General features: G+C 35.8%; 1 protein-coding gene across 1 annotated transcript; it reads left to right on the top strand.

The window, feature by feature from the left end:
* The first annotated feature begins 265 nt into the window (after window positions 1–265).
* On the top strand, window positions 266–5871 carry LOC123523466 (sulfotransferase 1C2-like). Its single transcript, XM_045301139.2, has 7 exons — window positions 266–340; window positions 1597–1788; window positions 2208–2391; window positions 3108–3241; window positions 4353–4456; window positions 4930–5104; window positions 5723–5871. The coding sequence occupies exons 2-7, from the start codon at window positions 1611–1613 to the stop codon at window positions 5830–5832; spliced, it is 885 nt and encodes a 294-aa protein (XP_045157074.2). The 5' UTR covers window positions 266–340; window positions 1597–1610; the 3' UTR covers window positions 5833–5871.
* Window positions 5872–14083: the final 8212 nt, after the last annotated feature.

Below are 14083 nucleotides of genomic sequence, written 5' to 3'. Positions count from 1 at the left end.
TGTATATAAAAAAAATACTGACACTCGTTCACTCTCCTCCCAGTCAATAGCTAATATATTACGTGATTTAATCGATGTATAATGATCAGAGGCGGGGATGGGTCCTAACCGGGCGTCATTGCATTACATTCATCATATCAAAAACGTCTCACAATATTCATTTCTAGCTATCCATACTTTTCATAAGTCAATAACAGAGAACAGTTTTTGCAATGTAACTTGATAAAACCGAAGCGCTATACATTGGTTACGCACCTGAAACAAGATATCATGTGAGTTACATGTATTTATTTATGAATAGAAGGAAGTTGTTTTAACTCGACTTAACGCAATTGACAAGGTATGTAAACAATTTTCACTTCATTAACATAATACTCGGACGACCATTTGATGCATGTACACATAATAATTAAAGTTACCTGCATGTAGATCTGTTTACACTAGTCAGTACATGTATACACGTTTAACGAACTACGGAAGCCTAGAAGGGTAATTTGAACTGAAAGCTCGTAATTTTGAACTTAGCACATGATTTTGAATTTATGACTGAAAACTTAAAAGTAAAAGTTGATAGACAAAATAATTTATTTATTATATATAAGTTATAAAGATATATAAAACTCAAAATTCATATGTAAACATATGAATAATTAATTTAAAGTATCTATGTAAACTTAAAGTCAACTTGATTGTACTGCGTGTTTGGTTTAAAATAGAACACACCTAATACATATATAGCTTAAAGCACGGAATAAATGTGTATTAGAAGAACTGGAAGTTTTGTTAAAGGTATACTAGATACATTTCATATTTGAAAACATGAACAAATGCTACATATTATGTAAATACACAAAATCAACAAGTTTAATAGTACACGCTGTAACGACTACTATACATGATATTTAATTGTGAAAATAGCTCTACAAACACCACTTACGGAAGGTCGGTGGTTCTACCCAGGTGCCCGCTCGTGACGAAATAATTCACGAAGGGGCACCTGGGGTCTTCCTCCACCATCAAAGCTGGAAAGTCGCCATATGACCTATAATTGTGTCGGGGCGACGTTAAAACCAACAAAATAAATAAATAAACAAACACCACTGTTACACATGATATTTAATTGTGAAAGTAGCTCTACAAACACCATGAACACAGTTAGTTTATATATTTAGTCAAGCTAAATTCATTTCATGAATTAAAGTTAATATCTTAAATAAACTATTTTTGTGAGAGATGCGCATTGAATATCTTTAAATATTCGACTTTGCTGTAGCCCTATGGCTAATGTCATAATTATGTTATTACTGTATTAATGAGTGTGACTGCCAGCTGTTGCATCTTAATTAATTTATATGTCCTAAGTTTGAATGATTCGATCCCAGGTTCTTGTATCTATGATTAAAGCTGGTAAGATTCAAGGTATCGTCGCACGGACCAAAAGTTTTATAACCTAGATTTCCTTATAGTCTAAATATCTAATTAAACGCACCGAACGTATGTAAATAGCAAACCATTCTGAATGATATTTTTGATATTTTTTTCATTCTCTAAGTATACATTTCTCAGTTAAAAAGCCTTCTAACAATAACTTTGCAGATCTTTTTTACACAATGGAATCAAGAAAGGTCCACGTCCAAGATGGCGTCGGCAATGAGTACGATCTTATAGAAGCGGACGGTACACTTTTTCCGGATTATTTCGCCGAAGATCCTGTGCAGCGGCTGATAGATGTGAAGTCTATGACTGGTAAGGATGATGACGTCATAATCGCAGCTTATCCAAAAGCAGGTAAGAACAAAACGTTGGTATGTGATAGATATGTTATTCTTTTATAGATTACATTATATTTCTAGATACTCGACTTCCGTTTGGAAGTAAAAACCATATTAAATGATACAGCTGTTTTGACTAAAGTATGCATAGCTATGTATATACATGATCAAAAATATTTTTCAAACAGTTTGGTTATGTGGGTACAAACTTGGCAACGGTTCAAAGCTTTTTTTGTAAAGGAGCTAGTCTTATTTCACTAGTTTCCAGAAAAACTGTACGCTCATTTTCGAATATGTGCGTGTTAATTAATGTACACGTCGTTGAAATCAAAAACTTGACGGTATCTAAAACGTTTCTAAATTATTACTATTTATAAGAAAATAACGACTTTGCTGTCCCCTTTCATATGGATTCTTATATTCCTTCTACCAAAGGTACTCACTGGGTGTGGGAAATTGCGAATATGTTACTGCAAGGTTCAGCCGAGTATCACACGTCTATGAAGGAGGCCCAGATGCTGGAACTCACCGGAAGTAGTGGTGCGGACGCTCTGGACTCACCCCGTGTGTTCAATACCCATCTTCGCTTCGAACAACTGCCAGCAGATATGATAAAAAGGTGAATTTGACTTAGAAATCAGCTTCCAGTTCTTATTAATTACCTCTTTTTAAGAAAAAAAATACATGTATGGTTAATGTTTACGAAGATACCATTAGAACAGGATTCAAAATCCGGCAAGAAAAGATATCCTTGTAAGTAGAGATCGTTGCTGAGGCATTCGGCGATTGTTTTTATAGTGCTTGTCGTGGCCTGAACTAATAACGTACTTTTAGAGATTTTTCAACTGAGACTAGATTCGTTCATACCTTAGCTCGACGATACGAAGTATGTGGAGAGCTATCATAGTCACCTTTGCGTCAGCGTCTAGATTTCAGGTTAAAGTTTTGATGCACTTTCACTTTATCTCTTTTATTACCGTATAAATTTGATTCAGATTTAAAATACTTATTCCACATCAGCACTCGTATTATATATGACAAGGTCCATGCAGTTTTATGTCCATACCGATCCCTCCCATACATCTCTATAATTTAAAATGATTATTTGAATTCATCTTGTTAATTTTGAAACATCACACATAAAATGTTTTGTTTCCTTTGACAAAGCAGCGTTGCAGGAATAGAGCTATTAATCACTCTAGTAATAGCTCTTGTTTTCTCAGTTATGCCCTATTTCACTATCCAGTATTGAAATAGTCTTACCTGACAGCTCTTGTTTCTGTGTGAGTATGCTGTGACTATTGGTCAAAGCTAATATAGAACAATAAATTTCAGGAACTGCAAGATTATATATGTGACCCGTAATCCGAAAGATATGGCTGTGTCAAGATATTGTCATAATGTCAAAGGAAGTGTTGGATATAAAGGGACTTTCACCAACTACCTTCCTCTTTATATGGACGGAAAAGGTGCTTCTTTTTCTTTGTCTTTATTTACAAAATTACCTTACCATAATGGTGGACGGATAGCTCAGTGGTTTGCACACTGGCCTTCCAATCCTGAGGTCGGGGGTTCGATCCCCGGCAGCTTCTCGGGAATTTTTAGAAACGCTTCAGTGTTTCCCACCCAACTAGAGGTGTACTGGTCAGGATCCCAGGCAATCCTTGCGTGTATCAGTGCTATACAGGCTGTCTGTTCGCAACGAGCTAGGCTAAGTTAGCCGGACAAGCCTGTATCTGATTTCTGATCTCTCTGTCGTGGGGGCTTTGTCTCACTCTGTTCCTCTGGTCAGATCGCTCTGTGTCTGCACTAGTAGAGGATGAATTATGCGCCCTGTGTGGCTGCATTTGAACTATGTAAAACGCCTTTGAACGTGTCAAGAAAAGGGCGCTATATAAATCTGATATAATAATAATAATAATAAACCATAGTTTTATTGCACTAATTGCACTGTATTGGAATAACCTAGACGGCCAAAGACCCTACCAGAAGCAGAGGCCTGAAAATCCCATCTAGAAGCATACCGTGAAAAGTATCATCGTTCAGTAGTAAGCAGCTAATTTTCTCATCATAAACATACGATAAAATGTCCATGTCCAGAACATTAAACTTACAAGTCCCTCCAGCAAGCATAATGGTCAAAAGCAGATAGGAGATTCCTTAGAGTTCAGCAAGATGTATATGCCCAGTAAGCGCTTAAGGCCTATCCAGTCAAGGGCCCATCAAGCAGTATATTGTCACAATATCTTCCATAGGAATGTAATCATATACCTTCCAATTGCATTTGGTCGAAAGAATCTGCTGTACTCGCAGTCACCTACAAATAACTTTTCGGAAGCATATAGTCAAAGACCACTCAGAAGGAATGAAGTCAAAGATATCATAGACCTCCACTAGAATATGACAACTATCTATCGTGCATTCACCTATAGACATCCAGGCTGTAGATTATGGTCCAACATGGCAGTGTGACTCTAGCTGTAAACTTAGATCACGTTATGCATTTTATAGTTTTGAAATAGTATTGCTTGTTTTAGTACGCATCTATCATCGTTGCTGTGTTTTCTTTTCAATTCACAGTTGCTTTTGGATCATGGTTTGACTATACAATAAAATGGAACACGACCCTCCGAGAAGAAAAAGACTACCCTATACACACTGTTTGCTATGAATTGTTGAAAAGAGTAAGAATTTAAGATTTTTGTCTAATTGTCACTGAATGACTTTGTCGTTTTGCCCTTTATCTTATCAATTTTATAACCCGCTTAAATAGTAACGATACATTAAAGAAGTATGAACTATTAAAACTCATTTTAGCTTCGGACATCGAAGAGATAAATATTGTCACATGATCGTCGGCGTCAGCTTTTGTTAAGATTTGTTTATGGTCATTTTTTGTTGAAAACTATATTACTTATAGATTTCGAAACTTACGAAACTTGTTTATTAGCATTAACAGAACAAAAATCTGTCTTGCGTGCTGCCTTATATCACGCACTTTTAGACGGGCGCTCGGACAATGCCGTTAGGCGGTTCTCTTGCTGAACTCTAAGTTAAGATATATCCAAGCATTTACCGTAGATAAACTTTTACTCATAAGTTGTGAAGAGAACGAAAGACTTCTGTAAGCGTTTGAAACTAATCCTTTATGTTTCAGGACACGTTGAACCAAGTTCAAAAGCTTGCCGACTTTCTCGGAGTTAAGATAGACCAGTCCGTCCTACAGGATATATGTGACAAATGTGACTTTAACAAACTTAAAGAAGGATATATAAACTCAAAGAAATTATTCGACGAAAAGGAAAATCCTTTGTCTTACACATTCAGAAAAGGTTAGTATTTTCTGTTTGTTCCTCCAAATCTGCACAGGGTATTTCTTAAATTGCAGCTTTATTATGCAATATTCAGATATAAGGTATAAATCATTTTAAGGTATCCAGGGTGTCATATGAAATTTTCAATTTTTAGTATGTCTTTAAAAATGTCAACTTACAGGCCAAAAATGTATTTTTCATTTTGTAAAATTTTGACTTGAATTTTCTTGAAAAAGTATGTTTCGAAACTCTACAAAATATTGCTTTTATGCTATCTAAGTTATTCTGAAAGTTTTATAACAGTCCACCAATAATAAAGTCAACTTTGAAAAACGTTTGGTATCCACAATTTGCAATCAAAATTATTTTTGACCAGAAATGAAAATCTCATCAAGATATTTTGAAAATCAAAAATGTTTCTATTACCACCATTGGAGGTCTTAAATACGATGAATTCAGTAGTTTTATATTCAATCAGTAATTAAGAAAAAAACGTGTGAAGCAGGTGGATCGAACACCAGCTATATTCATTAACTGTTGTAAGGCCCAAACAACTAAAACACAATGACATTAGAATTTATCAATTTATACTTTTACAGCATTACGTGACATATATGTAATTATTTCATTTTTCAGGCGAGATAGGCGACTGGAAGAACTGGTTTACAGTGGCTCAGAATGAACAATTTGACGGAGCACTTCAAACAAAGATGGCGGAAATCAGCAAAACATTTATATATGAATGAATTTGTTAATGATGATTTTAATAAAAGAGCATGTGGTGACCTAAATGTTTCTCTTTTTGACACCAGGCATTTCAGGCCCGCACTTATTTCGCTTTTGTACCGAGTGTACTTTTCGCAGGTGTTGTAGTAACTACTAACCCTGCCTTACATTTATAACTAATAAAATAAAATATAATTGATACGAACGGTAAGCTTACATGTTTTGTAAGACCTACGCGATTCTTTGTCTATCTCCGAGGGTGTACAAGATCTTGCAATACCAAGAGAATCCATATCATGAACAATTAAGAACCTGGGTCGGTATCCATCAACGTTTCAAGTTTAAAATATAGCCTTAAACCAAGCATAACTTATTTGCCATATCCTTGTTTCTGATGAAATTTTGATGACTGTGACATTTCAATTCTGTAGCATGGTCAGCAAAAAAAGATTAGTATTTTATTGTTTAACCTTAAAACTCGATCAATCAACAAGGTGAAATTTACAGCCTATGCATACCTGTAACGCATTTAAACGGATATTATGTTTTGAGTTCTCTAATCGTGTCCAGCCTTTTCGGCGAGGTATTCAAAAACATATGGCAATTTATGATATGTAGATTCTATTTTCAAAGTCGACATTCTGATATCTTTTCTTAAAAAAAGTTTATACATTTCCAAAGTTCTTCAGAAATGAATTTTGATAAAAATGAACAGTTCTTTAAAGAAAAAAAAAACACTTTGAAATGAAACATTCAAGTTTTATTATTTTGAAGTTTAGATTTAGTGATGTTGTTTTTGTTGTGATTCGGCCTATTGATTAACATCACGTCGACACAATTATAAATCATATTGTGATTCTCCAACATTGTTCCAACACGCGCGGGCACTTATGTAGAACCCCGACCTTCCGTAAGTCAGCTGGGTGGCTTCCTCACATGAAAAATGCAACGCCCTGAGCGAGACTTGAACCCACGTCGGTGAGGGGCAAGTGACTTAACCACTCGGCCACGGAGGCCCCTTAAATTTAGTGATGTAGTAGCGTATATCAACTACATGAAATATTAAAACCTGGTATAAATAATTTTGCACTAGGATTGCTAATGCCATACTAATATAAAGAAATTAAATGGTAAGATTCAAGCATATCAAGATAATTATTATTCAATATTATAATTACTAAATTAGATAAGTCCTGTACTGGTAGGGCGAATTCGGCCAAGAAAGTCCACTTTTTCTAGGGGTAACCCGGACTCAATTTTTAACAAGACATATTAAATACTGAAATGTTCGTAAAAGTGTAGATTCTGAAAGTGCCGGTGTAACATTAAATTTTGACCCCGTTGAAAATTGACCCCATGGGTCATTTTTCAACGGATTACTGATTAACTTTCAACGTTGAAAATTGACCCTTCCCGTTATTTAATGACCCACCCACGCGTAAAAAATTGACCCTCGTTGAAAAGTGATCAACTAAAGTCAGGTCATATTTCAACGTTGAAAATTGACCCTTCCCGTTATTTAATGACCGACCCACGCGTAAAAATTTGACCCTCGTTGAAAAGTGATCAACTATAGTCAGGTCATATTTCAACGTTGAAAATTGACTCTTTCCGTTATTTAATGACCAACCCACGCGTAAAAATTTTACCCTCGTTGAAAATTAATATTTCTGTATTTTTGTCTCGGAACTTTAAGATATGAACGTTTAGTTATACATTCGAGCGCGCCACGAGCTATAATGATACATAATTATTCATCGGCAATAACCCTGACTCTGCAGATACTGGTCAGAAATAGATGTTTTAACCCAGTTACACATCTTTGAATGCTTATTAATGAGCTAATCATCTACAGATGGGTCATTTTCAATGTTAAGTTCAAAAGCTCTCATCGATTTGTGGCCGTTGGTTCGAGTGACAGTACTGACCTGGTTGTTTATTACTCATAATTGTATCACTTGTGTGTCAGACAAAAAGAAAGTATTTGTTTTCGTATTTAACAAGAGAAATTGCCTAGTGTAAGGTAAAACACTCTATCAGTTTTTGGTGAGCAATTTGGCAAAATATTTGGAAAACATTTCTCTAGTTAGATCAAACGAAACATAAAAACCCTTTTCAGATTTTGAAGAAATTATCCGATCGGGCACCTTTAATTCCATGCATTCAGCGGAAAGTAGGACACTTTATGACTTTAGCCGTTTTGTGACGTGGGCAATCTCGGTAACCGGTAATAAGGGGGATTATATTACCGACAAGTACGAAAGTTGCTGCAAGATGCAGCAAAAGGAAACTCCGCACCAAACAAAGCAGTGTATGTAGACTAGTACTGACAGAACTTGAGATGATATAACGATACTTGTGTCTTTGTTGTAAACCATAAGCAAACAGACATTCTGATGGGGTTTCATGAATGTTGGAGAAAAAATATTGTCTTTATAGAGTGAGCAGGATTTTTATTGTTGTCAGCACATCGGATGTAAAAGCTTGCTAATATTAATAATTCAACGCTCTGAGTGGGGCTCGAACCTACATCGGTGTATGGCAAGTGATTCGAAGTCAGGCATGTCATTTTGCGCAGTCTTGAAAAGATGACGTTAGTTGTCTTGTTGGAAAATATCAGGGACATAAATAGATACACTTTTCCTGAAGTTATACAGCAGAGATACTGAGAATAAAATCACCCTTGGAAATATACTAGTATGTTAAAATTTTACAACAGTCCGTTAGAAATGAGGGGTGGTGCATTCAGGCTTCCATAAACGAGAAAACTATCATACCCTTATTACACATATATTTGTTTTCGATTTTATGTTATTTGTTAAGACAGTGACTAGGCATCAGTGACTGATTCTTGCAACTTAGTGTCACATACGTAGGGGTTTTATGACTATGGACTATGAATACCTTAAGTAATTTTCGTGTGAATGTGATGACCCTTGTTTAAATCACCGGCAAGGCGGGAGAAATTCGTCTGATAATTTTTTTTTTTCGTGACAAGTAAAATGTGAAATAGATAACTATAAAATGCATGTGGTCATTCTGAACAGAATTATAAGAAACTTATCTAAAAGCCATATCTGTACATTCTATAAATGAATTAAAACCGTAGATTATACACATTTGTAAAGTTAAACATCCTAATCATGAGATAAAATATTTCGAACCTGGCATTAGGACGCATAAAGACAAGATTTTTCAATGTAAAAAAAAATCTCTATGTGTTACAGAAATATCACTTACTAATATCTTGTTATGATAGGAAAAGGTGCTTCTGTGTGGAAGTCTCGATGTGCCAACACCCACCCACCTGTCGAAAATCATTGTGTTGAACTTTCGCTGTCCAACCGCTCACCGTGGCCCAGTGGCTAAGGCGTCCGCCTTGGGACCGGGAGGTCGAAGGTTCGAGCCCCATGGGGACCGTTCGTCCGAGGAATGCTTGTCATGCGACTGGTTCCGAAAAGGCCGGTTCGTGAGCCGCGAGCTAGTTAAATGAATGGTTACCGACTTCTATCCGCCTGGCGCCTGGCATAGTGGTAGGAGTTGGGAGGTAATTGGTACGCAATATAAAGGTGTCTTATAAGCTAAACTGGCCGGCCCTTTCAATAGGGGTGACACTATAATAAACAAGACCTTTACCTTTTTATAGATGATCTCGCCTATCTCGGCAAAATTGTCAGTTTGAGCCCGGACTCGGCCTTGTGAAATTATTTTAAAAGAAGCTATCCAGCAAGTCTGCGATAGTTTCTGGTTCTTTCCAGTAAGTGTGTTTCTCTACTACAAACAGATGATCTCCGACGTTTTACTTAATTTTAGCTAACCGTTAAAAATTAACCCCATTACTTATCAAAATTTAACGAGTTATCAGGTCTCAACGACTTTTTGATCAAAATTTAATGTTGAAATGTTGACAGGATCAACTCTCAACGTTGAAAAAAGACACATGGGGTCAATTTTCAACGGGGTCAAAATTTAATGTTACAGGTCGTCATATGAGATACAGCAAATGAGTCCGAAGCGCAACTAATGGTCAAAGTCTATCAGTCATGGGATTTAATCGGCATTTGTGTGAACTTTCCGCAAAAAATAATGTAACATGCAAAAATCTCAACTTGGTCTCATTTCGGAATGTTTATCATATATATTGCTACACAGAACAGTAGTGCGGCGCAATGACCCGGCAACTTAATGAACTCGTACAAAACATGTTTGACACAGTCTTACACAATTCACTCAACCTTTGTGATTTAATCAACGCGTTATTCCCGAGGCACTGTTCATGCTCAGTTCACTTAGCACGTGACTTTCGTGACAACATATTGTTATTGTTATAGCCAGTCCGGGTTTTCAGAGAGGCCAGTCAACAAAATGTATGTAATTTTTATTCTGTGTTTTCTTTTCTATTTTCTTTCTATTGCTGTCGTATTTCTTTTCTCATTTCTTCCGTAAAAACTGTAGATGATTCATTTTTGTGGTTTTCGCCCATCTTAAACCTGTGATCATTCAAATTCCTGTAAACGCAAGAAACTACTTCTAGAGAAATATCTAATACAACAGTTTGTTTTCTTAACACTGATTATAAAGATTGATTCCAAAGAATATTCATTAGCTTTAATGTATTTTAAATACTGGGGGTGAAAAGCCAGTCGTCCTCGAGATTTTTTCAGCACGCATTCATTCCGTATAAGGACCGATGCCATTATTATGCACAAACTATATAGGTATGATGGAATTTTCACCTGTACTTTTTGCTATTGCCTGAAGTGAACGGTTGCTATAGAAACAATCAAATTATGTATTGTGCACGTATTTTTTACTGGGAACATGTTTTATAAGTCTTATTTATATGACTGTGACAACAACTTGGCATCCATGAAAAATTGTGCAAAAAGGGACGCATGGCGTGGCTTACAACAGACTTCCGCTCTACCATTTAAATTGAGAACTAATTTGATAATATTGATTTAAAATAAAGTTATATACTGTTCTATTACACCATATGTTGTCAAACCATTATCTACTTCTACGGAGATACTCCGAACAATCAATTTCTGATCATAACTGGGAGGTCGGGGCAGTTGTTAAAAACATGTTACAATGTTACATGATACATGATATTCATGTTGTTAAAAGAGTAAGAGCAGTAATATATACAGCTTGTTAAAAATAAAAACAGGATGATTACATTAGTACAATACAAGTCTAGGTCAGATGTGAAGCACTGAAGGTTCACACTGTCCTTGATATTATAAGGTAAGGCGTTCCAGTATCTGATTGTGCGGGGAAAGAAGGAGTTCATATGATATTGTGTTCTTGAAGATGGAATGATAAAGTTTAAATTTCTAGAGGTTGTCAGGTGGTTATGATCTACAGAGACGAGGTCGTGTGATATTTTATACAACATAATTAAAGAAGCATGTATTCTCCTTTGTTCTAATGTCTGCCATTTAAGAGTTTCAAGCATTGATGTTACGCTGCTTTGGTATGAGTAGTCATTCATAACATATCTGGCTGCGGCTCTTTGTACCTTTTCTATCTCATAAGTTACGTTTTTTCTGCCATTGCTGCCATTATGGTGATACAGTATTCTAATTGTGGCCGGTTGTTTTGTAGGCAGTTTCTTTAATATTACGGTTATTACATTGTACATTTCTTTTTATAAATCTGAGGGTATTACTAGCTTTTGAAGATGTAAATTCAATATGTTTTTCCAACAAATAGACAAATATCGTTAATTGGTTTATTTTAGGGCCAACTTTTAACGGTAGTCATATCCTGGAATACAGATTCCGGGTCTTTCTATCGATTGCAAAGTATCATTCAAGTATAAACAAATATTTTAAAACTGCCTTCATAGCTTTAACTGCAAGTAAGACATTTACGTTTAACAAATCATGTTTTACTTTTTGCAGTTTTCCAGTTGCTATGGTGACATTATTGCATAGATGAAGAGACCATCCATAATTCATTCACAACATCGACTGACGTGGTTTCAGATTTGGAGCAGGAAGGGTGTGTATTTTTTCCTTTTTGTTTGTCGGATTTTTGAGAAAAAATCTACGCGGTATTGTCGTCACTTGATCGTCGGCGTCGGCGTTTGTTAATTTTTTGTTAAAGGTCCGCCTTTTCTGGTAAACCATAAGAGCTACAGCTTTGAAACTTTGCGCACTTGTTTGTCATCATTAGGTGATTGTGTAGGCTAAGAACCACAGCTGTGATAAGCATTTTGTCAAAATTATGGCCTTTTTTGTAATTTCTTAGTTAAAATTTTTGTTTAGGCCCCCCTTAAAACTGTACCAACTACAGCTTTGAATCTTTGCACACTTGTTTATCATCATTAGGTGACCGTGTGTAGGCCAAGAATCATAACATAACTCTGATATGCATTTTATCAGAATTATGGCCCTTTTTATACTTAAAAAATTTGAGTTTCTTGGTTAAAACTTTTATTTAGGTCCACCTTTTCTTAAAACTATACGAGCTACAGCTTTGAATCTTTGCACATTTGTTTATCATCATTAAATGACCGTGTGTACATACAGATCATGGAATAAGGTATTGTCAGATCTGGAGTATAAATGGTGTGTATGTTTTCATATTTTCTTGGTTCAGATGTAAAATGTTATATATTTTGGAAAATACAGGGAGTGTACATGTATGTTTACTTTTTATCCCTCGACGAAAGTCGGAGGGATATAGTTTTGGCGTTGTCCGTCCGTCCTTCCGTCCGTCCGGAGCCATATCTAGGAAATGGTTGGGACTATTTATATATAACTTCATATACATGTTTACCACTATGATTTTTTGCGGCCCGCCAAGTTTCAGATTGTCTTAGTAACACCAGAGTTATGGCCCTTAAAAGTTTCTAGTGTTAACTATATAGGGTACTATAAATATGGCAATTTCTGCATCTTAACTTTTGATATATTTGACCTAGAACTATGAAACTTAAACAGAATTTAGATCACCATAATGTGGTTGTGTACACACAATTTCGTTCTGATTTATTCTGTAAATTAAGAGTTATTGCCCTTTAATTGTATAAAAAAAAACATATTTGTACATAACAAACTTACCATTTGGCAGAATTTCATTAAATTTCTTTCATTCTTTTCCATGAACATTTATTGTAAACATGTAAAGTTGTGTACCCACACATGGTCACCCCATTACCTTGATCACTCCCCGCCCCCCCCTCCACCCCACAAAAAAAATCATTCCTTATTTTAGATTTTTTTCAAACAAACTTCACATGTTCACAACTACATGTTCACCACTTTTGGGTTATGGGACCCATCAAGTTTCAGTCAGATTGCCCAAGTAACACCAGAGTTATGGCCCTTAGAAGGTTCTAGTGTTAACTATATATTATAGGGTACTATAGATATGGCAATTTCTGCATCATAACTTTTGATATATTTGGCCTTGAACTATGAAACTTAAACAGAATTTAGAGCACTATAATGTAGTTGTGCACACACAATTTCGCATGGATTTCTTTTGTAACTTCAGAGTTATTGCCCTTTAATTGTCTTCCAGGCTAAGGAAAGGTCATGTTAGTACAAAAATGCAGCATTTGAGCCTGACTAGGTCAAAAGGGACTGTTACAAGAAAATGTTTATCCTGATGATATTTAATGTGTATGCCTATGTGCTCTATGTCTATGTGAGCGATGCAGGGCCATCATGCCCCTCTTGTTATTTTCTGTGGCAACAAATTTGATATATTTGTTTCTCTTTTTACACATGCCTCCCTGTATCTATACATTTAACAGGGTTACTGTGAGCACTTACCACCACATCTTGGCAATGGTATGTATGGATGACCGACGTTTAGATGTTCAAAGTTTTACAACGATTTTGGAGCATATAGGGTATGTATGTTTACTTTTTCTTACATGTGGCAACACTTTGGTATATTTGTTTCTCTTTTCACACATGCCTCTCTATATGTATACACGCAACAGGGTCACCATGGGAACGTACCGCCACAAAATACATATAGACAATGACAGGCGTTCAGATGAGCAGATTTTAGAGCATATACGGTTAGTACATGTATGTCTACATTTCCTTTTATGTGGCGGCGATTTGATACATTTTTTTTTGTTTTTACACATGCCTTTCTGTATTTATACATTCAACTTTAACAGGGTTACCATGGAAACGTACATCAATACCTAGGCAATGGTATATTGGATGGGCAACGTTCAGATGTACAAAGTCATACAGCAGATTTTAGAGCACTAGCTTCTACATCTAGGCAAAGGTATAA

The sequence above is a fragment of the Mercenaria mercenaria genome, chromosome 3, assembly GCF_021730395.1.
Source record: "Mercenaria mercenaria strain notata chromosome 3, MADL_Memer_1, whole genome shotgun sequence".
Classification (NCBI taxonomy): domain Eukaryota; kingdom Metazoa; phylum Mollusca; class Bivalvia; order Venerida; family Veneridae; genus Mercenaria; species Mercenaria mercenaria.
Note: the sequence above shows the minus strand (reverse complement) of the source record. Positions and strands in the feature narration are given on the sequence as shown.

Bases quoted from the DNA above. Each gene is read 5' to 3' on its own strand.
- LOC123523466 (XM_045301139.2), top strand. From the start codon at position 1,611: ATGGAATCAAGAAAGGTCCACGTCCAAGATGGCGTCGGCAATGAGTAC. The intron at 1,789-2,207 runs GTAAGAACAAAA...CTTCTACCAAAG, and splicing joins CGCAGCTTATCCAAAAGCAG to GTACTCACTGGGTGTGGGAA. The intron at 2,392-3,107 runs GTGAATTTGACT...AATAAATTTCAG, and splicing joins CCAGCAGATATGATAAAAAG to GAACTGCAAGATTATATATG.